Source organism: Watersipora subatra, chromosome 5 (assembly GCF_963576615.1).
Source record: "Watersipora subatra chromosome 5, tzWatSuba1.1, whole genome shotgun sequence".
In the NCBI taxonomy this organism is placed as follows: domain Eukaryota; kingdom Metazoa; phylum Bryozoa; class Gymnolaemata; order Cheilostomatida; family Watersiporidae; genus Watersipora; species Watersipora subatra.
The window spans coordinates 33837195-33861648 of record NC_088712.1 but is presented as its reverse complement, the minus strand read 5'-3'; the positions used below and the strand labels follow the sequence as shown (position 1 = coordinate 33861648).

The 24454-nt window shown below is 37.5% G+C and overlaps 1 protein-coding gene across 2 annotated transcripts; it reads left to right on the top strand.

Moving 5' to 3' along the window:
* The first annotated feature begins 1083 nt into the window (after positions 1-1083).
* On the top strand, positions 1084-23337 carry LOC137396480 (LHFPL tetraspan subfamily member 2a protein-like). 2 transcript variants are annotated; one of them, XM_068082776.1, is made up of 7 exons: positions 1084-1258; positions 4232-4437; positions 5296-5539; positions 7505-7614; positions 11738-11873; positions 22282-22395; positions 22722-23337. In XM_068082776.1, exons 3-7 carry the CDS (start codon positions 5308-5310, stop codon positions 22862-22864), a joined length of 735 nt encoding a protein of 244 aa, XP_067938877.1. In that variant the 5' UTR covers positions 1084-1258; positions 4232-4437; positions 5296-5307; the 3' UTR covers positions 22865-23337. The 2 variants fall into 2 exon arrangements, with proteins under 2 accessions (XP_067938877.1, XP_067938876.1); XM_068082775.1 differs by lacking the exon at positions 4232-4437.
* The last annotated feature ends 1117 nt before the right edge of the window (positions 23338-24454 follow it).

Here is a 24454-nt window from a genome sequence, read left to right as displayed (position 1 = left end):
ACAGAGAGATTTACTGACTTACTGATAAGAGGTAGACTATTATTTGGCATGGATGATGGGAAACTCAGGGATAAATTGATAAGGGAGCCTGATGAGAAACTCACTGTGGAATATGTCATCACAGCTATCCAGGTCTAAGAAATGACTGATAAATTAAAAACAACAGCAAGTACCTCAAATTAAGCTAGACAGGAAGTCAGTAGGGAGGGCGTTGAAGCAGTGAGTGATTATAGCAAACAGAGAGGACAGGAGATGCCTATACAGAGAGCAGATAATAAACTATACCTTGTAGTATGAGAGAAATCACTACCGACAACCAAGATGAGACGATACCCAGCAACTGCCAGAAAATGAATAACATTACGAAGGTCCGTAAAGTGAAAAAATGAAATGCTATTACAGTTCTAATTGGTAATACAGATGATCAAAAGAAAGATTATTTTAGCTTCAGGAGTTAAATCAGTGGAATTCTTTATTATTAGCAGATAATTCAAATACATGTATTAACAATACGATTGGTTCATTTTTTATAAAAGAAAAGCTCATCACTTTTATGGATAAAAAGTAAAATACGTAAAGCTATTACTTTGTCTTATCCAATCAGAATCACTAAACATTCTCTTTGAATTAATATTACAAAACTTTTATGTCCACCCCTTTTATATACCCCTATTCATTCATTTTATGCTTTTTGATCCACCCCTTTTATACTATCAATTTTACTATTGCTGTGCTATTAAATCCACGTTGCACTTGTAGATCCACTTTTTCTGTACATGTATATCTAAATTCATTCTTCATATATCTCTATATCCACCCCTTTTATACTGCTTATTCCACCTTTGCTATGCATGTATTCACTTTTGTACTTTTAGGTCTAACCCTTATATGTATCTAGCTCCACCCCTTCTATACTACTAGATCAGATCCACGTCTTCTATCCTACTAGATCAGATGCACCCCTTTTATACTACTAGATGAAATCCACCCCTTCTATCCTACTAGATTACCTCAGAGCAACAATTTGATCATCGTATTAGTAACAGTGTGTGAGCCAAGCTCCATTCACTCTGTTAACTGCTATTGTTATGCTAGGTTCCGCTCTTATCGCCTTTGACTGGGGGTTTCACAGCTGTTTCGTAGCTACCCTATTAAGTTTCTTCAGTCACACGGACTCTAGCTATTATCCATCATCTACTGACTATTTGTGACATAATCATATCGTTGGAGTTTAGAGAGACATCAGGTCGAGCATCAGGTATGTTTATGTGGGTAGCTGCTCTAGCTCTAAGGGTCAGCTGCTCTAGATCTAAGGGTCAGCTGATCTAGCTCTAAGGGTCAGCTGCTCCAGATCTAAGGGTCAGCTGCTCTAGATCTAAGTGTCCGCTGCTCTAGATCTAAGGGTCAGCTGCTCTAGATCTAAGTGTCAGCTGCTCTAGCTTTAAGGGTCAGCTGCTCCAGATCTAAGGGTCAGCTGCTCTAGCTCTAAGTGTCAGCTGCTCCAGATCTAAGGGTCAGCCGCTCTAGCTCTAAGTGTCAGCTGCTCCAGTTCTAAGGGTCAGCTGCTCTAGCTCTAAGTGTCAGCTGCTCTAGATCTAAGTGTCAGCTGCTCTAGATCTAAGGGTCAGCTGCTCTAGCTCTAAGGGTCAGCTGCTCTAGATCTAAGTGTCAGCTGCTCTAGCTTTAAGGGTCAGCTGCTCCAGATCTAAGGGTCAGCTGCTCTAGATCTAAGGGTCAGCTGCTCTAGCTCTAAGGGTCAGCTGCTCTAGATCTAAGGGTCAGCTGCTCTAGCTCTAAGTGTCAGCTGCTCCAGATCTAAGGGTCAGCCGCTCTAGCTCTAAGTGTCAGCTGCTCCAGATCTAAGGGTCAGCTGCTCTAGATCTAAGTGTCAGCTGCTCCAGATCTAAGGGTCAGCTGCTCTAACTCTAAGTGTCAGCTGCTCTAGATCTAAGGGTCAGCTGCTCTAGATCTAAGGGTCAGCTGCTCTAGCTCTAAGGGTCAGCTGCTCTAGATCTAAGTGTCAGCTGCTCTAGCTTTAAGGGTCAGCTGCTCCAGATCTAAGGGTCAGCTGCTCTAGATCTAAGGGTCAGCTGCTCTAGCTCTAAGGGTCAGCTGCTCTAGATCTAAGGGTCAGCTGCTCTAGCTCTAAGGGTCAGCTGCTCCAGATCTAAGTGTCAGCTGCTCTAGCTCTAAGGGTCATACCTACCACTGCTATAGAAATACTGCAAGTCATTCTAGTTGCACTAAGACTGAAATCTACTGCATCAGCTGCCTCAACCTGTATTCAATGCGTAAGATTGCTAGCGTCATTAACCTGTGTTGAAAACCTAACAAGAATATCAATGCTTGTGGTTATATGGTTAACAAAGGTGAAAGTTGAGAGTATGCCAGAATTGCAGAGCTTTGAAATCTATACTAACAGCAACAGAATAAAGAGAATATATACTATATGGAAAGCCATCACCATCTCAAAACAGATTCTTAGATGAGTCTTTATTTCTAAGGCACTTAAAGTATTCGGTGTTTAGGCCTACTACACAGTAAAAATATTTGAAACAGAATTACAGCGTTAGTGTCTCTATAATTACGCTAAAACAAAGGTGCTCTTAGATTCCCTTCGCAGAATGAGTTTGGAATACGTTTATAATTGCGCATCTACATAAAGGAATCCTGATAGTTTTATTATAGTTAAACCACACAATGGTAGAGAGCATCAAGCCTGAGTTCCTCATTAACAGCGCACCTGTATGCCTCTCCAAAGCTTCGCTTAACGTCTGATCTTAGATATTCGCAAAAGTTTGCTGTCCAAAATTTACAGTATCTATTGCTGGCCATATACCAGACGCGTTTAGAGAACGCTGTCGGCATTCCTAGTCCATTGAAGTCCTCCAAGCGATATCTTAATTTCTGTGTCAGTTTTGTATCATTAAAGACAGTGTTCAGAGCTTATGGATAGATAACTAACAGTCATCAATGATTGCTAATTGCTCTGCCTGAATCATGGATAAAGTCTGTTCATGCGCGCTCCATCTTCAATGGCTACAATTAAGGATGCTTTATGATTCCATAAGCCGATGGCTACATGGCCCTAGGAGTACACGATTCTAGGGCTACACGATCCTACGGCTACACGATCCTATGGCTACACGATCCTATGGCTACATGATCCTATGGCTACACGATTCTATGGCTACACGATTCTATGGCTACATGATCTTAGCAGTACATGATCCTAGCAATACATGATCCTAGCAGTACATGATTCTAGGAGTACATGATATACATGATCCTAGGAGTACATGATCTTAGGAGTACATGATTCTAGGAGTACATGATTCTAGGAGTACATGATATACATGATCTTAGGAGTACATGATCTTAGGAGTACATGATTCTAGGAGTACATGATCCTAGAAGTAAATGATTGAGTGCATATGAGGCATTCTATTTCCAATCTCAGTCTTAGATGATGACTGAGCTGATTGGAGCCTGTTGACAGATGTCGCCACGCATTCCTATAAGCTTGAGAGTTCTATATAATGTTGTAATGTTTTTAGTTTAAGATGGCTGAAAGCTAAAAAGCTTTATTGGGTCTATTTGTGATTCATTAATAGAGTTATTATTGCGTTTAGTTCAAGTCACTAAAGTTGCGTGTAGTGGATAACTCCATATTTATGGATACTTGTATACCCAATTCCATAATCAATATATATTTATACTTTCTACAAATAAAAACCTCAAAGGCATTCCAAGTCTGTTCTTTTGACTTGCAATTCATGTTTTTCCTACGCCATATGTGAATAAGCTGGAGCATACTTGCCCAGTAGTTGAGAACAAAAAGCGTGAGATTGACGGTAAATGTAGTAGTTGAATCTGAAGCCTAGATTTATTTGTGAAGTTTTTTTTCTTCATTGGTACCTACATAGGAGGCCCTTCCATAATTTTATTCAATGTTCAGGTACTCTACTATCAATGTAAGGTCATGGTCGTTTGCCAACGATATGTCACAGTTCCATATATATAATCTTTATTTATTGATGAAAAACTGTAGAGCAAATCGTTAGACATCAATGTTGCTAAATCTAAATAGCTCAGGTTTTATGGCAAACATATGGTTTAATAGCGGTCTGTTTCATTGTTGCTAGCTTTGTATGATGATGAGGGCTCACAACTAGTAAACAAAGGGAAAATGGCAAATAAAAAAATTAAACCACTACTTTTATTGAAAAAGCTAGAGGAGAACGGGAGATTTTGTGCAAAAGGGAGACTGACTTAAAAAACTGGAGGGTGCCGGCCAAACCGGGAAACTTGGCAAGTATGGCTAGAGAGTAAAGATGTTCAGTTTATTGTTCTGATCAGGAGAAGTAGGTCAAGTCAGAGAAGATAAACCTCAAATTAGTCAGCCAAGTATACTAGAGTTAATCTTGTGCTTTCGAGGTGAGCAATAACTTGGGCCAAACATCTACAACTACCCATGGCCTGCTTTGCGTTACTCAATTTTATCACCTGAATAATTATCCATTGTTTGTGTTCACTCAGATCAGCTATTGTTATATGACGCATTAAGTGAGTTGGCATCAGGTTGGAGACAATAATAGATGGTTGAGAGCTCGCTTACCATAATTTACGACTGGTAATATGACAGGTAATGAGAGTCGCTGTCGTTTATATTTTCTACTTAATAATTTCTTTCATATAAAGAAATGCAAGCTGCCACCGCTGCCGCCTTGCAATCAACAAAAAAATCACAGCTGTATTTGCTGAAGGCTTCAACTAGCACTGACAAACTTGTTGACGGATTTGTATTATTGTTGAGCATTTTCTAAGACAGTCTTTGTCTTAAAGAAATTATCTAAGGAAATATTTTCATACTTGTCTTTTTTGTCAATCTATATTCCAGCAGCTAAACAAATATGTAGCCTAAATCAAGTTGTAAAATTACTAAACATATTCTATAAGACAGACAAAATCATTGGTATTTGACTCATAACATTGCTGGTGGTTGGAATACTGCAAAATGGTTATCAGCATTTTTAAGGAATTACAACTTTGACGGTTTAAGTTTTCCAAATCGATAAAAGATCAGACGGAGAAGATCCATTTTTGCTTTCAAAATTTTCTATGTTATCCATCAATGTTCCAGTAAAGCAAGCTCTGCTAAACACAAGACCATACATTGACTTAACTCTTGTGCTGACAGTTAAATACATAATAGTAACCCTAGCTAAACCAGTTCCTACAGCCTCCACTATTCATTGACGTTGCATCAAAGTCTTTTTTGCATTTATTATTTAGTTCACTGAAAAGATGGACTGCTACATTATAGTAACTTGCTATTCAATGCTGTGGACAATCCTCACCGTCATCTTGACACTGTCAACCCTCTACTCTCTCACATCTACCAAATGGTTGATCGGCTCAGAGAGGTTCTACGAAGAGAGATATGTTATAACAGCGCAAACTCGGCCAGATTTTCCGTCAGAGCTTGAATACAGACCAGAAACAGAAGTGATGACCAGGAGCTATAACCCTACAATAGGTACGATTAGTCAGGAGGCATTTAGCAACTGTCAGCGGCATAAATAGAGTCGATTGCGAAAGATCGATTTTCATCCTTTTTTATCGGTTTCATTCCATCGCATTTTGAGTTGCTGAAATTATGTCAAAATCGGGTCAAGGTCGGTGGCATGGATCGCAGAATTTAAAAATTAAGCTGTTTCCTTATTTATATTAGTCTCACCACTTATACTTTCATTACCTGAGATTTATACAACTTTTAGCCACATTTTGAATCGGTACTACAGGTCCCTATCGGTACTACAGGTCCCTATCGGTACTACAGGTCCCTACCGGTACTACAGTCCCTATCGGTACTACAGGTCCCTATTGGTACTACAGGTCCCTATCGGTACTACAGGTCCTTATGTGAGTCGTATTTGCTCGATAAGATCATGTTTTAAAATTGATGTTTTAAAAGGCAATAGGCTTTCAATTATGGCAAATAAAACTGGATAGTTTTCAAGGTTCAATTTTTACTTACTGTTTACCAGTCAAGATTGATACCGGGCCTATCAGTTAAATAAATTTCAGTTTTTAGGTGTTTGTTTACCAAATCTCTTTTTTAAAAGCCAATAGACTTTTATATCAATCTTCGCTGCTGTAGAATCAATCTGTAGGCATATTTTTACTTTTTGTTGATCAAATTTGTATGATGAAGAGGGTCATATCTTCTCCTCAATGGTGTTCAATCATACATTTTCAGTATAGCCTGTGCTCCTTGAGTATTGGCTAAGGTTGTTATAGTTTGCAGGTTAATCACAGCAATTATTTTTTACCGTAATTATAAAAAATATTTTATTAGAACTTTAGCAACAGAAGTTCCCAAAGCGAGTGTATTTTGATTTCAAAGTTTGTTTCAAATTTGTACTTGTTTAGATGCGTTAGCTGATGCGTTTTGAACTAAACGAAATTGTTCCAAATAAATCGACCTTGCTTGACCTTCCTCTGAGTCAAGGGCGTTGACCTTGCCAGAAATCGCATCAGTAAAAGCATTCGCCTGCATTTTTAGCCATCCTTTTTCATGCGTAAAAGGTTATTGCAGCTGTTAGTTGTTGAAAACAATGATATGTTATTTCGAATGTGATTTTATAAGCTATTACGTGAAACTCTTAGGATTTTAACATTAGAAATGGTTGAAGATTATTTGTGAGTATTTAAAGTATTTCAGTTGATCAGTTTTTATTAGGCTCAATAGAGAGCATACCAGATTAGCATGAGCCACTGAGTCTGTCAGATAAACCAGATTGGCATGAGCCACTGAGTCTGTCAGATAAAAAGTTAGCTTTTCTGCAGATCTCCTAGAGACAGATACAATCTGCATCTCCCTAAGCAGGCCTACTACATCTAGACCATTTTATGTGAGGAAAAGCGAAGTCATGCGTTGAAATGCTACAATTTTATGTGGTATTTGTATCCAAAACTGCTCACAGCTTTTGTTTGTAGTTTCGATATAAAAGACAGAATTTCAGGTAATAATACGGAAAAAGAGAAATACCAATGCTGGGTAGCGGCCGTGGTCCAGTGGATAGTCCAGCCACAATTGCTCCTGTTACGTAGACCCATGCACAAATGGCCTCAATACACTCTGCACCAGGAAACACCGTGTACCATGGCAACCCCAGTTGGAAAAAGCTGAAAGAAAAAGAAATAAGATTATCAATGCTATTATAGTAACAGTAGAAACAAACGCAGACGTAACAAGTGTAATAATTACATCCAGAAGAGCTCTATTCTTTATGAGCTCGTTTAAAATTTGTTCGTGGCTTGAGCTTTTTGAAATTTTCATAATCGGTGATTTTCATAGTTTTCGTGCTTTGTAACAAGCAAATTAATCTGAGAAATGTTAATACTAAGCCGACACCACCTACATGTAAGTATAAATACACCTACATGTATGTATAAATATAGCTTCACCAAAGATAGCTTTCCTATCTCTTATTTGTAGGCCTCTATAACAGATGTCTACGAACTTCTGCACAGAGTGACTATATTTCATGTGGTTCATTTGCTAGCAACATTGGATCCGGCCACGATGTATTTCCCATATCATGGCAGGTGAGTGTTGCCAGGCTGAGTTCCTTTTCATCAAAAGTTGGTCTTCTTCAGAAATTCAATAAACTCTGTTGATATCTGCTTTTCCCTTCTCACCAGTCTTCTCTCTAGCATTTTGTACAGCAGCATATTCTGGGTCTAGATAGTTTGATAGTGACCTGCTAATAGTGACCTACTACTGTACTAGTACTAATACTGCTAATAGTAACCTACTACTGTACTAGTACTAATACTGCTAATAGTAACCTACTACTGTACTAGTACTAATACTGCTAATAGTAACCTACTACTGTACTAGTACTAATACTGCTAATAGTGACCTACTACTGTACTAGTACTAATACTGCTAATAGTAACCTACTACTGTACTATTACTAATACTGATACTAGTAACCTACTACTGTACTAGTACTAATACTGCTAATAGTAACATACTACTGTACTAGTACTAATACTGCTAATAGTGACCTACTACTGTACTAGTACTAATACTGCTAATAGTGACCTACTACTGTACTAGTACTAATACTGCTAATAGTAACCTGCTACTGTACTAGTACTAATACTGCTAATAGTGACCTACTACTGTACTAGTACTAATACTGCTATAGCGCTTCTATTACTATCAGTAATGCTCTAGTAGTACTGTTAGTACAGTAGTACTTTCCGGGAGTCCAACTTGTGAGAATAAGCAGCCTAAGGAGAGCCTGAAATATGTAAAAATTTGTAAATTTCAGCTCATAGCAGGAACCAATCTTCTAAGCGCATTACGAATGTAGTTAATATCTCCTAACTGCGTTCAAACAGAAAGATTTACTGATAGAAGATGGACTATTATTTGGCATGGATGATGGGAAACTCAGGGATAAATTGATAAGGGAGCCTGATGAGAAACTCACCGTGGAATATGTCATCACAGCTATCCAGGTCTAAGAAATGGCTGATAAATTAAAAACAACAGCAAGTACCTCAAATTAAGCTAGACAGGAAGTCAGTAGGGAGGGCGTTGAAGCAGTGAGTGATTATAGCAAACAGAGCGGACAGGAGATGCCTATACAGAGGGCAGATAATAAACTATATATCACAATTTTAGGAGAATTATGGAAGTTTTGACTTTGTTGGAATACATGATTGTACATGATAGCCAGAATCAGGTACGGTCAGGCGACAGTGGTTCAGCGCATGCCTGACAAAGGACCTGTAAAAGCCATGGCCCGAGCTGCACATAAATGTTTTATTTCTAGGTTATGGCAACAAACGTTTGCATTATAATAAATTTCTTTGGAGTATGCTTAAAATATTCTATTGGATTTAGTGGCATGTCATTTATGGAGTAATTTGCGCGTTGGCCACACGTCGCTGAAAGCATCATGTTAAGATAACTCTAAGTTTATAGATACTCGTAGCCCTGAGCTAATCCTTATCTGATACAGGATAGAGTAAATGTAGATATAAAATCAAGGAGAACAAGTTCTAGGTCATCCTAGTTCTAAGTAATTGGACATTTTTCAACATTTTCAGTCTAAATTAATGGCAAGTTAATGCAAGCGCATTCATTGTAACCATTTGACACAACAAATTATACCCCCATGTCTATACCCTATATATATATACCCCCCATGTTGACCTATTTGTTTGGCAAGGAGAGCAGCTGTGTTTATAAAAATTACATGTCAGGAAAGAGTGTATACAAAATGTACAATGGATCTTTCTCGTTGCAATAACATGACACGTTCATGTAAACTCGGTGTAAACATTAATTGTTCATATCCCAGGTGCAAACGTAGAGCTCTAGTAACATGAAACCAACGTATATTTGTTAGAGAAAGTTGGAGCTTTAACCTGAATAATTGAGTGGCTGATGTTAATGATCGACTGCATCTTGAATAATATTTCACTTGGCACCAATTTCAAGTTTGCAACAGTCTTTTTTGTCCCACAATCTTTAATAGATCTCAACTTAGATTGCCTGTTAGCAATAATGGCAGGTTAGATGTTAGGCTTTCTACGCGTACGAGAGTTAGTGTAGGTCTGGATGCTGACTTATACAATTTATAGACAGTAGATAGATAACAATGAACTGATCAGCGCATTTCGAAGGCACAGTTTAGCCTTTTGACATACTATGACAGGTGTAGATAAGCCTTTTGACATACCATTACAGGTGACAGGTGTGGATATAGCACTACTCAATGTAGGAACTGAACCCAGGTGCTAAGTTATAGAACGCATACACATTTTAGACAATTTTCCTTTTACACAAAATTTTTATGTTAGAAATGTTTAATTGCCTAAGAGACTTCCATCATAAAAACTTTCTGTAAAGATTTAATGGACCTAAAATAGAATTAAATTTTATAACGCTCTTTTTAAGAATGCTGCTTTGGTTTTTCTATTACACTTTTTGTTGTTCTAACTATGCACAAACATATTTACAGCAAAGACTCTGTTGCAAAGGTGAAAGTGAGCATTTTAAACATATATTCACTGTTCAACGACTCGACTCCATATATATGGCAGACGTTTATTCTAATTTATCAAATCAACTGGTGTTGAAGTATTTCCAGAACTAAATAGCGCTTAACAATTATGAACTTAGTGACGTCACATGCATACAATAAGTAGCATTTGTCAGGACTACCCTTACTCCAGTCCCTCATTGTCAGGACTACCCTTACTCCGGTTCTCAGTCATGATGTCCCTCTCCGCTCTTTCATGTGAATCCTTCACCTGTTTTTACTTAGTGAGTTTATATGAATCTTTCTGACTTCTCTTCTGTTATAACTAGTCATAAAGCGCAAGAATGAAATCACCTCAAGGGCAAAATGAAGTCACGGTGCAAATCAGAAATACTGAGTAATCCTTGACACCAGGTTATAATCACAAACAAGGATTTTCTCAATCAAAATTAGGGCTGTCATCGAGATACCGTGGGATGCACTCGTGAGCTCTCAAGAAAAATTTTTTTCTAGCCTGCTGATCCGTGTGAAGTTCTTCGTACTTGGGGTTAGCCATCCGTGTTAAACTCTCCAAACCAGAGATAGTGTTTAGCCGTACTGTCTCATTGATGAAAAGCTTTATAGCAAGTGTTTATAACTGGCAACTAGATTAGCTATATAGCCAGTGTTTATAGCTGGTAACTAGACTAGCTATATAGCGAGTGTTTACAGCTAGCAGCAAGACTAGCTAGCCATATCTTTGCAAATGAGCCATTATAATATGAGACAGTTGTTGAGTTAAAATTGCTTAAGTTTAAACCGCTTTCTATCATTGGAGCACAGTCTATTTAACATAATTATTTACCGTAAAATATTTTATGTTGGTAAAACCTTCTTTTGTCGGATACTATGAGAATTGTCTTTTGTAAAACATCATAAACTATGAACTGAACATTAGTTCTTTTATAGGACCAGCTAAACTCCATTTCAAAAAAAATTGTTTAATAGTTATAGAGAACTATTCCTCTAGGATGAACATTGTGCATGTATTTCAGCTTATTCCAGCATGCTTCATTCATTAGCTGGTACTTGCCTAGCCTTCCATCTACTTCTGTTTTGCATTTCCTTTAACTTAAGGCCAATTTAAGGATGCTTTTGGATTCTCATGCATATATGGTAGTGTTCAAATTCTAATCATCTACCCCTGATGATTGTAGAGGAATTACAGTTGATTTTCAACTGAAAAAGGTACACGACGAGTTGGCTTGACTTCGTTGGCAGTCGGTAGACATGTGCCTCTCAAACCAACAATAAAAACCTTAGCCCAAGGTTTTATATGTAGTATTGGCTGTGATGACCTTCCATACGTGCTTTTATTGGTTCTGTCTGCCAATCAGCCCTCTAACTGTTGAAGCGGTCACCACATCAATTTAATATCTTGATAGTGACAGGTGGGGATAACTCCAAAACAATACCGTAGATACCGGTAGGCTGAAATGCATATCTCCGGGAGGTACATCGAGGTATTCACAAAACGCCTCAACTCTAGCCAGCTTTGACCTTGAGCATTTAAAATCTGTTATGATTCTTTCTTACCTGCTTGAAATTGAGGGCAAGTTTACAAAGTTCAGTAAAATACTGCATAAACAAAGTGTCTGAACTGATTGTTTTCTTGTCTACCACCACAGGTATCTCTGGTGCTGTCAGGAGTTGCCTCTCTTCTTCTCTTTGTCACCATGGTTTTTGCACTGCTCAGCCTCTGCGTCAGAGACTTCTGTAGGAAAAGCATATTTACCATCTCAGGTCTCATCCAAGTTATTTCAGGTGAGTTTGACCAGCTGGTAAAGTGAAGGTGCTTTTACACCAGGACGGTCTGTTGGAGTTGTGTTTCCACTGAAGAGAGTTGGAATGGTTTTCAGTCTGTCTACGATTTGAAATATGTTTTTGCCAAGACTACATCGAACCAATTCAAATTCCGACTATACAAAATGGGTCACTTTTTTAGCCAATGAAAGACAACATCAATATCCATTTTATTTGCTTGTATTTTTATCGCTATTAACATTACGAAACTTGATTGGTCAATGCCATGTTGTACACCTTTAATGACGGTCGTGAGAAATGGACAAATATACCTAGCACGCAACATTGCACCGATTTTGCGCCAATTATTGGAGCAATGCCATTTTTACAACCGTTTTTAATTTTACACCAATTTCACCAGCGTGGAAACCCCTCCAATAAATAGCCCTAGTATAGATAAATAGCCCAAGTATAGATAAATAGCCCTAGTATAGATAAATAGCCCTAGTATAGATAAATAGCCCTAGTATAGATAAATAGCCCTAGTATAGATAAATAGCCCTAGTATAGTATGACTACACCAGCTTATAACCTATAATGAATAAACCAGCAATATCTGAGTATCTGAGTTTGATTTGGCTTACTTTTCAATCAAAAGCCGACCAAAAAGAAACAAGATAAAAAGTCATTGACATTTTAAATCGATAAGCTAGAGAAATAGACTAAGAATTGAAAATGGTTGGTTACATTATTATGATCTTCTCTTGCAATTAATTCTCAAGTAAATAACGACTACATTCAAGTAACAGAGTTTGTAATAATGTATCCAGCAAATAAAAAAATATATATTCATGCTATATACCGAGTTCTCGCTAAGCTAAGGTCAACAAACCTTGAAAAGGTACACTTGACTTGAAGAGCAAATGCGTTGAGCCGTAGTCAGCTGACCACATGAGGCAGCAATTGACACAATTGATATTTTTAATGTCCAGTCTCTCCTATTGAAAGCCTCAATTATATAATTTTATCAAGTTTATTGGCTTTATGAGTAATTTATTAGAGACATGTTTTAGCTGCTACTTACTCCCAAAATGTGATCTACCTCCTAAACAATCGATATCTATCAGTTGGTCATTGCTACTTCACAAAATCAGCCCTTTAATCCAATTCATGTTTTATTCTCTGATAACTTTAGCGATCAGAGAAATGATGTGTCGGGTGAGCCACAATAAATCACACAGACTCATATGCAAGATTTCGGCCATAATTACTGTTTCGCAATTTTATAGCTGATTTTTGGTATAATCGATCTTATAGGGTTGACATTGTTACATGAGCAGTATCGATTATTAGCAATATCGATTATTAGCAATATCGATTATTAGCAGTATCCATCATTAGCTGTATCGATTATTAGCTGTATCGATTATTGGCTGTATCGATTATTAGCTGTATCGGTTATTAGCAGTATCGATTATTAGCAGTATCGATTATTAGCTGTATCGATTATTAGCTGTATCGGTCATTAGCTGTATTGATTATTAGCAGTATCGATCTTTCTAACTGTAGTATCCTAATTGTGTCGTCATACAGGCAATTTCTATCCATCTTTGCTGCATTGGTGATATTTTTGCATGGCCGTGTCTTCATCGGTCTTTTTATGGTTGAACCATTTGTCGATCAAATACTTATCATAGACAAAGGCCCATAGACAGTGGTCCATAGACAGCGACCCATAGACAGCGGCTCATAGACAGCGGCTCATAGACAGCGGCTCATAGACAGCGGCTCATAGACAGCGGCTCATAGACAACGGCTCATAGACAACGGCTCATAGACAGCGGCTCATAGACAGCGGCTCATAGACAGCGGCTCATAGACAGCGGCTCATAGACAGCGGCTCATAGACAGCGGCTCATAGACAACGGCTCATAGACAGCGGCTCCTAGACAGCGGCTCATAGACAACGGCTCATAGACAGCGGCTCCTAGACATCAAACTAAGTTAGAAGTTGTTGAAATGAAATTAATTGAAAGTAGTCGAGAATTTGAATCTGTCAAAACAAGCCGGCTGCTGTTGGGAGGCTGTTTATCTCATAATAGGAGTCAAAACAAGCCGGCTGCTGTTGGGAGGCTGTTTATCTCATAATAGGAGTAGGAAAGCGTACCTACCCTTCATCGCAGACATTTCTACTGCATTACAGACGATAGGGCAGTTCTAGGGACGCCTAAAGCTGTCATAAATGCTGAAACAATGAAATGTTTCAATAACTCTATGCATGAGTGAATTTGTTTTGTGTAAGCAAAGGTATAGGGTGTCACCTGTTATGAACAGAATGACTCATTCATAATCGTAGGCTCTATTGAACAAAGAAATGTTTAGAGATGGGAAATGCTGAGCGCCTTCTAGTAAATTCCTTTTGTACATTTGACAAGTATTTTGTTTGATAATCTCAGGTGTTTGAGAGCAAACTAGTTGAGCATCGCTTCCAAAGTTTAATAATACTGTAATAAACCTTATTTTCATAGCAGCTTTTAGGGTCGTCTTTAGATACAGCCGACCCCTGTTATACGACATTAATTCTTGCCGGTGTTGGCGTCGTGAGGCGAAAATGTCATATAAAGGGGTATAGAAACTCATAGCAATTATCTCGTGCAAACACCCTCTGGTAGAAAAACATAGAAATTTCAAATACATACATATTAAAATTGGTAACAAAATGGTGCATTAACTATAGTTTACAACAGTAACTTTATTTGGTGTATTTAGGATTTGCCATGGAAATCTTTTTGTGATATAATAATTTTATTACTTTGGCCTTTAACGTTATCAATCATAGGCTAGGGAATCTAGGGAATCAATCATGGCTAGGGAATTAAAGTTATAAATGTAGTTATATACGTATAATGAATTAAATTTACAGTAAATATTATATTAAACACGAAAATGCACAATAAATTTTCACTTTCGCTTTTCACGAATTTTTGTGTTGCTCATCAATAATATCGCAAATTTACGAAACTGAGAATGCTGAACTGAGAAGGAGAACGAACATCATATCTTTTTCAGGCCTGAAAAACTTATTGGAGAGAATTTGGCAAATAGCATACCGTCATCTTCGTCATTCAGACGTATTTGAGATGTTTTTGTTGTCGTATGCAAGAAAATAAGGAGATGAAAAAAGTATTGTGTTCATCGTAAGGCAAAAAACAGGAAAGATGGACGCCGTTACTTGGAGGTGCGCTGTAGTTGTAAAAGCTTTAATTTTGAAGAGTTATCATTTCATGGTTGCACTTTGCAAAAACCGAGCTATTCATCTCATAAATATGGAGCATAGTGAACTCGTACGTATTAGAATGTTTTTATTGCAATATCACAATGTCATTTTTTTCATCAAACAAACTGGTGGCGAGTAGAATGGCTCGACTGCACTCAACAAACATGAAAACGTCCTAAACGCCTGCTCATTGTTGTCATGAAATACTTTGAATAAATATCAAGTGTACTCAACAAATTTAGAAAGCGCAAACAAATAGCAGCGAGTACAAAACAGTATTTCAATATCACTTGTTTACGATTGGCTCATACAATTAAAACTGATCACTCTTGCTCCGTGAACTCGCAAGCGGAAAGAAGAACATCACGCTGTGCTTTGCAATGCATAGCTTGGTGATAACTTATCAAGTTTAAGAAAAGCTTGCCCTCTCAAAGCTTGAAAAGCTTGCAAGAGTCGCTGCTTCATTACAGATGGCATCAAGACTCTGCTCACACCCTACCATGGTTGAGAATCGTTAAAATTTTCATTTGAATCTAATAAGAGATGAGTATTAACATGATTTTTCGTATCAGTAAAGATTTAAGAGGCTTCTTGAGCTATAACTCTATAGCTATACCTCTATTATAGCTATAGAGTTATGAAGCTATAGCTAAAGTTATGAACAGCCATATGACTTGCCACCATAGTATTTTGGTCACATAGTCACTGGGTCACCCTTGGTAAGGCCACTGACCTTCTCCACGGGGACGAGTATAACTGGAGGGGCTCAGAACCTGGTCACGTGAAGGGGAATTTTCTGTTTTTGTCTATTATTTAATATCTCATGCCAAATCTTACCAATTTTTTCGAAATGTATATTGTTTTCATACATTTCTCTATTTTTCTAAACATTTTCCAAATATCTCTCTGTGTACAATAATCTTATGCAAGATTCTGCAACTGTTTATGCACATTTTTGCATAATATCTTATCTTATATTTCTTAACAGTATTGGGTTATTATAGTAGTGGGTTATTGTAATATTGATGTGATAGAATATAGCATTGTGGCCATTGTCTAATATTAATCATGATACATGATTAAATGCAACTGGGCATGTGCAAGACATGTGACAAAAACAAAAAATTCACCCGTCAAGTGACCAGGTTCTGAGCCACTCCAGTTATACTCGTCCTCTCCACGGAGAACACTTGAGTATGACCAGGGGAGTGTGCCGTATAGGAAGTGCGTATTTGGGAACTTTCCACGTACTCCCGACCAGCTGGTGCGCAGTAGCAGATCATTTTTCCTGGGAAAAGTCAAGTTGTGATGACTGCTATTGTTAAAGCCTGACTTGCAACAAAATTCACATTACAGTTATTTGGTATTAAAAGATTCACCATGTCTTACTCTGTTGTGTTGTAGGTGCAAAATATGTGGAAATGTGATTACAAGCTCTTAAAAGCTCAAAAATGAAAAGCCGCCGTAGATTGGAATCAGTTTATTTCTCTGACGTAGTCATTACAGTCTGGTTATTGTCTTGTCACAGATGTTCTCACGTGAATTGAAAGGCCAATAAAAAGCTCAATATAAAACTTATCGTAGCACTAGTTTATGACAAACATTTCGGATTTTACCGAAGACCCCGTATCAAATATAGATGCTCGCTACTTTACAGTTTTGTTTTGGCTTGATCTAATCGTCAAGTCGTAATCTGATCACGTGGCCCAATACTGCGCAAATAATTTCTGCAGCATTTTTCGATTATCACAGGTGACCAACAGGCTCGGCATGATTATCAGACAATGATATGTACTCCTTCGAGCTAAGGTTAAGAAATTAAACGAATTTTTACGGTAAGTTATAAGATATCAGTGATAAAAGTGACAGCATTACAATGACAATAAAATAGGCACGTAAGAACAATAGACATGGTTTTATTGAATGCGTGAAGTATATTTGTGAAAATATTTCGACGAATGAGGTTGCATGAAAATGTAAACAGAAACCATCTTGTAACAACTACGTCCCATTTGAGCCGTTTTGGAAAGAGAATCCAAACTACGGCGGTCGCATGAAGCTGCGATTAACTGTTCGTTTTTTAGCTTTTGAGAGCTTGTAATCACATTTCCACATATTTTGCACCTACAACACAACAGAGTAAGACAGGGTGAATCTTTTGATACCAAATAACTGTAATGTGAATTTTGTTGCAAAGTCACCCTTCTGAGTTACAAGTAGATAACTGCACGCTGCTTTTGTCCTTAGTTATGATATAAAACCCAGGTTTTAGGTTTCTGAAGGAGTTAGTAAAATAATAATAAAATTAATGATGCTAGGCGATTGCAATCGACAAAAGTTAGCGTCAGTTTTACAATCAGAATAGTTCTATGTTATTAGCATGACTTGTTTGAAACTTCATAGCTTTACACATTTTGCAAGAATTGGTACAGGTAATTAAAAATACTACGAGAGATTCATGAGTTGTATGTGGCCATAATTCTTTTTACATCTTGGCTAATGCGTCACTGCACCACAATATCACTGTCTTTAGGCCACTACACCGCTACCTGCTATGTGTCTTCACTACTATACTAAACCATCAAAGCTTCACACAGTGGCATGTAGAAACTTTTCTACAAATAAAAACAAACAATTTTTGAGAAAGTGTTCACCTTGTTTTTTGGTACTAATTAAAAGTTTGATGCACAGTCTTCCTTTCCTAACTTCTTGTCTTTCTTACCTCTTGTCTTCCTTACCTCTTGTCTTCCTTACCTCTTGTCTTCCTCACCTCTTGTCTTCCTCACCTCTTGTCTTCCTTACCTCTTGTCTTCCTCACCTCTTGTCTTCCTTACCTCTTGCCTTCCTCACCTCTTGTCTTCCTTACCTCTTGTCTGCCTTACCTCTTGTCTTCCTTACCTCTTGTCTTCCTTGCCTCTTGTCTTCCTCACCTCTTGTCTTCCTTACCTCTTGTCTTCCTCACCTCTTGTCTTCCTTACCTCTTGTCTTCCTTACCTCTTGTCTTCCTTACCTCTTGTCTTTCTTACCTCTTGTCTTCCTTACCTCTTGTCTTCCTTACCTCTTGTCTTCCTTACCTCTTGTCTTCCTTACCTCTTGTCTTCCTTGCCTCTTGCCTTCCTCACCTCTTGTCTGCCTTACCTCTTGTCTTCCTTACCTCTTGCCTTCCTTACCTCTTGCCTTCCTCACCTCTTGTCTGCCTTACCTCTTGTCTTCCTTACCTCTTGCCTTCCTTACCTCTTGCCTTCCTCACCTCTTGTTTTCCTTGCCTCTTGTCTTCCTTACCTCTTGTCTTCCTTACCTCTTGTCTTCCTTACCTCTTGTCTTTCTTACCTCTTGTCTTCCTTACCTCTTGTCTTCCTTACCTCTTGTCTTCCTTACCTCTTCTTCCTCGGAAAAAATAAGATGAGAAAAAATAGTAAAACTATCTTCCATTCTTATTTTCTCAGCTTCATTCATGATAGATAATGCATTTTTACTGTAGCTGTACTACCCGGCGTTGCCTTGGTAATAAAAAAGTCTTTGGTCAGAAAATTGATTTGTGTTTAACATATAACAAGATTTGCCATTCTAACTTTCAAATTACATATCATGTGAGAAGTGTTTTGTGTAGTTGAAATAAATTGAGAAAGAAAATAAAAACAACTGTAAAGGTTTTCAAACTTTGTCAAACAACTGTAACTTTCAAACTTCATACCATGAGGACAAAGTTTTGTGCAGGACAAGTAAATTAAAAATAAATAAAACAACTGTAAAGGTTTTCAAACAGCTGTAAATTTAACATTATATAACTTGACAGAAGTGTTTTGTTGAAATAAATTAGAAGAAATATAAAAATGTAAAGGTGATTAAATGTAAATGCGAAATCATTAGCAAGTAATAGCTAAATATAGTCTATTTTGCTACGATTACAATCCTAAATTATGTGGTATACCATTATATGATTTTAGTTCCTTTCAGTGTTGGCATTCAAAAATTGACATGTAGGCTAATATCATAGGTTATAGGTACTAATCATCATCACTAAAAATAGTGCCAAAATACTATGTTAACCTTAGTAATTATAGGTAACCTACAATGACTTTAGTAAATTTTGTAGTTATGATCTGCGTGCCCAAAATAATATAACATTACAAATATACTATGTGGAGAGTTTTCACCTTCAGTCAAATGTGTAACATATACGCTGAATCTATATTAAATGAATTTGGTTTACTAAACGCATACTTGAAGGAAGTTTTAGTATGTATTTTAGTAAACCTTGAACTTTTAATATTAGTTTTATCATTGCGAAACGTTTTTATTTTGACAGATACCGGATATAGAGGCTACCGTAAAACTGATATGGATAACTCGCCATGGCAAGTTCAGCGACGTATATCTTTTAATACCATATATAATCAGTACACAAATCGCCAAATTTTATGTTGGAGATAAATTATTGTCGATATCGTGGGCTGAATAAATTGGCCCTAACGAAAAATGACAAATAAGCATCGCGTTGCATATACTTAGGGCCCAAAATATTTCTGAACAGAAGCATCGCAACTCGTGGATGCAAGGCCAAAATAATTAGGACGCACATGGGCTATGCGGTATATCGGGATATGATAACTTATCTGATCACTGTATCACTCTGGCTCAGTAGTAGAGTGTCCATCCAGAGAAGAACCTTGTCGATGTGTTTGTCGTGAGTTCAAATCCACCAGAAAGCAGAATTTTAAAATCAAGATTTTAAGATCTATAGCTGGAGGGACACACACATACTTTGAGAAATATATATATATATATATATAGATTGTATAATTATAATCTATATTGTATAAAATTTTTCATGGCAGTACAACACTGTTTCACGCTGGTCGCTCATCAGGCTACGACTGATACGCAGATATATGTACAGATATAGACTTAATTTGGCAGATAATATAATCTTTCGCATGTTCTAAATAATGTGCCAGGAAACGAGAACTAGAAATAAACACATCAGTGAGAATGGAAATAGGGTTGGTGTGTCATGTTCCTTGGTCTTTTACAACGTAAAATAAATGTACCCGTATCTCTAATTCAGCAGTAAAAGGTAGATACAAGTCATCGCTGCCAACTGTTTTCAACAGACGAGCTATTTGCTATGTTCGTTTAAACCCACACCGTTGTGCAAACCGACGTCTGCGCATATAGGGTTTGTGTTTTATAGAGAAGTCTTCCGGCTAGCTTATTAGGGTCACTTGATATACTCGCTGGGGACATGATTATGCGGAGAGGCAATTATAGTTTGCATCTCTTTTGAACATTCAGGGCCTCTTTGTCTGCAGCCTAGCTCTAGGAGAGAGCCGTGAAAGGCTCCGTGTAGTCACATTGTGTGGGTTCAGTAACTAGACACGCTTGAGTCCATTATTGACACGAGTACTTTGATTGGTTGATGAGGAGGCTTGTTCCTGCACACCTATAGTTACGGTACGCTCTAGACCTTGAGCAATGGCAACCAAGATTTGACAGCTTTGTTCGCTGCTAATTGGGAACACTGCCTGATGCAAGTTTGATTAATGCAGAGCTGTATTATTAGGCTGCGACAAATATGTAAAGAAAACTAGCTGATAGCAAATACTTTGTTCGTATAAGGTTACCCGTTTCACTAATAAACTTTTGATTGGATTTTGATAATTTTCAAACGACGAGTTTCTACAGCATAGATATAATAAACCCATTTATTATATCTATGGTCTACAGTCGTCCACTCCAGCAATACAGCTTACAGATAAACTTGCACAAAGTTATTGTAGATGTTAGGACAAGGTATCCGTATTTTCTATCATTTGTAATTGTTCTTGATGTTTGAGGTGATCTGAAAAGATAAAACTTGAATGCGATTAAACCCTCCGATCAAGCGGAAGCGGATTATGACGCCCGCAGTTGCAAAGAGACTAACAGAGTAAGAGGCACGTAGCCGATAGCTGCAATAGCCGATAGCTGCAATAACCGATAGCTGCGATAGCCGATAGATGCGATAGCCGATAGCTGCGATAGCCGATAGCTGCGATAGCCGATAGATGCGATAGCCGATAGCTGCGATAGCCGATAGCTGCGATAGCCGATAGCTGCGATAGCCGATAGCTGCGATAGCCGATAGCTGCGATAGCCGATAGCTGCGATAGCCGATAGCTGCGATAGCCGATAGCTGCGATAGCCGATAGATGCGATAGCCGATAGATGCGATAGCCGATAGCTGCGATAGCCGATAGATGCGATAGCCGATAGCTGCGATAGCCGATAGCTGCAATAGCCGATAGATGCAATAGCCGATAGATGCAATAGCCGATAGCTGCAATAGCCGATAGCTGCAATAGCCGATAGCTGCAATAGCCGATGTCAACTATAGCAACTTGTGACATCATTTCGCATGCTTTTTTACTGAGTGTTTCAACTGTGATCAAGTTTTGTGGAATCTTGAAACATCCTGACAGTCAGATCACCTCAAACATCAAAAACGTTAGCGAATAATAAAAGATAAAATACTTTCTGATCAAATCTTCTAAAATTTTGTGTGAGTTCATCTTTAGGCCAAGTTCCTAAGTTAAGTTCTTAAGCTAAGTTCTTAAGTTTTTTCTCGGTGTAGAGTTAACCAATCCGCATAGAGGTAGAAAACGGTAGTTCTGGTCATTATTCATCAATAGTTTTAATTGACTCCCTTTTCTGTTGCTCATTTACATGTCCAGTTGCCCCTCTTCCTTCACATGTTTAATACTCCATTTGGTAAAACAATTTGCACTTTCTTCATCTGCCATTTTTCAGACCTTCTATCAGCACCCCGCCATTTCATGTCATGCATTTAATTCAAGTTTTTTCGTCCATTGTTTCCATGGAACACGCAAACTCACGCATTAAATCAGAACTATAAAAATGGTCTAGACTGGAGTCATTCGGTGAAGATGAACAGGAGACGATAACTTCTTTTTCTCTCATTCAACCCTGAGTCGCCACTTACTAATGTATATAGCATAGTGTACAACAACCTGTCCGTTCTATCATATAATTCCTTATGATTCAGTTTTGACCTTATATCACCTTCTGGAACTTACAAGAGCTTTTAAATAAATTTTTTAGTTCAACAAATACGCAAACAACTGACTAACATTGCTTTTGGACATTTTACAGGTCTCTTCTATTCGGTTGCCATAGCGATCTACCCCTTAGGATGGTCTTCATCTAAGCTACACTATTTCTGTGGCACTCAAGTGGCAGCATTCAAGAAGGACCAGTGTTCAATTGGTTAGTATTAACAACTAACAGTGATAACCAGGGAGTTATCCTACGAGTCACATAGGCACAAACTAACAGCAGTAGAGCTGATAGGTGTTAAATATAACTATACGAAGCTTACTCAGCTTCTGCTGTACTGAGCGTCATGTCTCACTATTTGATTGCTTTATAATTTCAAATCCAGTAAAAAGTCACTCGGGTGACTTGATAGTTAAGAGTATTGTTAATAAACACTGATGCTACTTCCGTAACAGGTACAACTGTTTGAGTTTATGGCTAATAAACATTTAGCTAGTTATTTTATGTAATGCCATTCTTTGTGACATTGATTTTAGGTTGGGCGTACATTGGAGTAATAATATGCACCTTGTGTATATTTCCTACTGGAATGCTGTCAATTAAAGCTGACAGAGCTACATCACAGGACGAAATAGAAGATGAAATATTGAAGGGAAAACGATTAATATGCATCAAATAGCGGACGATTCCCACATTAATGTCTTGTAATTACTATGGTGTCATCTACATACATGTTCAGTAAATAGCCTTACATAAATCAGAGCGAGAGACATGCAGGTTGAGTTTTGTCAATGAGCAATGATGCTGCATGACGATACCTTGTAACATTTCTGAACAATTTTAAAAGGTAAATATTTTTACTATTATTACACCTGTACAGTTCAGGCTGTAATGCTAATGCTCACCATATTTATTATGTAAATAATAGTATATCAACGGTAGTGTACCGTAGGCACTGAGGCTGATTATAGTTATTATTATATTATTCTTTACATTCCACATTTTTACCATTTTCTTTTATAAATTATTATTACTCTTAGATTTTTTGTGAGTCATATAATAATTGCAACACTAATAATAAAATTAATTGTAAGTTATACTAATTCATATAATTGAGTCTTTGCCATTACTTCAACGTTTTAATGATAATAAATAATTATTACCATCAAGGATAACAATAATAGAATTCTTTTTTCGGCTTGAAAATATGCTGATGTAACTATTACCTGTAATTGTTCGTTGCTAGTTGCCTGTTGCTAGTTGCCTTTTGCCGAACACCAGCCAAAAGTAACTCATTAGCTGACTTGGCCATGAGCAGATAACTTCCTGTTCAATTTGTATGGTTTCAAAGAGTGATCAATCAGGGCCATCGTAACTTATGATAGGGTGATACTGCCATTTGCCGTGTTTTAAATTGTTCTACAGTTTTCAAGGTTTTGTGAATGGAATATGTATAGTCTGATTTTCACAATTTAGGCAACCGCTCTGCTTTAAGATCAGCGTCTTCAAGTCCAACGAATTGACAATATAAGGTTGTCTAGGATGTTATATAATCACTCAAGACTTCACTAGATAGAAGCAGGAAGAAGAATGCCCTCCAATACACACTTCTCCATATCTATTTAGCTTTTTCTTAGCTTTCTCAGTAAGCTGAGAAATTTGTCAGATGAAAAACAGTGTCAGACACAACTATGGACATAGAGACAGAAAAAATCAGTTACCCTTAGTGCCATGTTTCAATTGCTGAAGGGCAACTGCTGTTTAAATCTTTACTAAAAGAGGTTTGAAATGAGAACTTCACACGCTATGTATGTAGCAAAATCTTTTTTATCTGTTTAATTTACAACTAACTTTACTATGTTTTGGTCTGTCCTTCACCCGCCACTCCATATTGTCAACTAAGCACTTTTGCTGCAGCCTTTGCACTATTTTCTATATGTGTATAAATAGCAAAACATTTTAAAAATAAAATGTTCTCTTATGCGCCAAACAACTGAAAATTTTGTATATAGAGTTGGAATAAAATTTAAATAAATTTGATAAAAAGCAGTTACAAATTTTTCTGACTAGCGAACAACTACAACAGCAATATAATAGACTTAATAGTATTACGCAGAATAATAGACAATTGCGTGTAGTTGACTGAGACTCACTGACCGGATTAACTAAGTTCAATAACATCGCATGCATTAGTTGGGTTAGTATAATTTGTTTATAAGATGAACCGTATTGAACAAAGTTTTACAAATACTCCGTACAAGAGAAAACA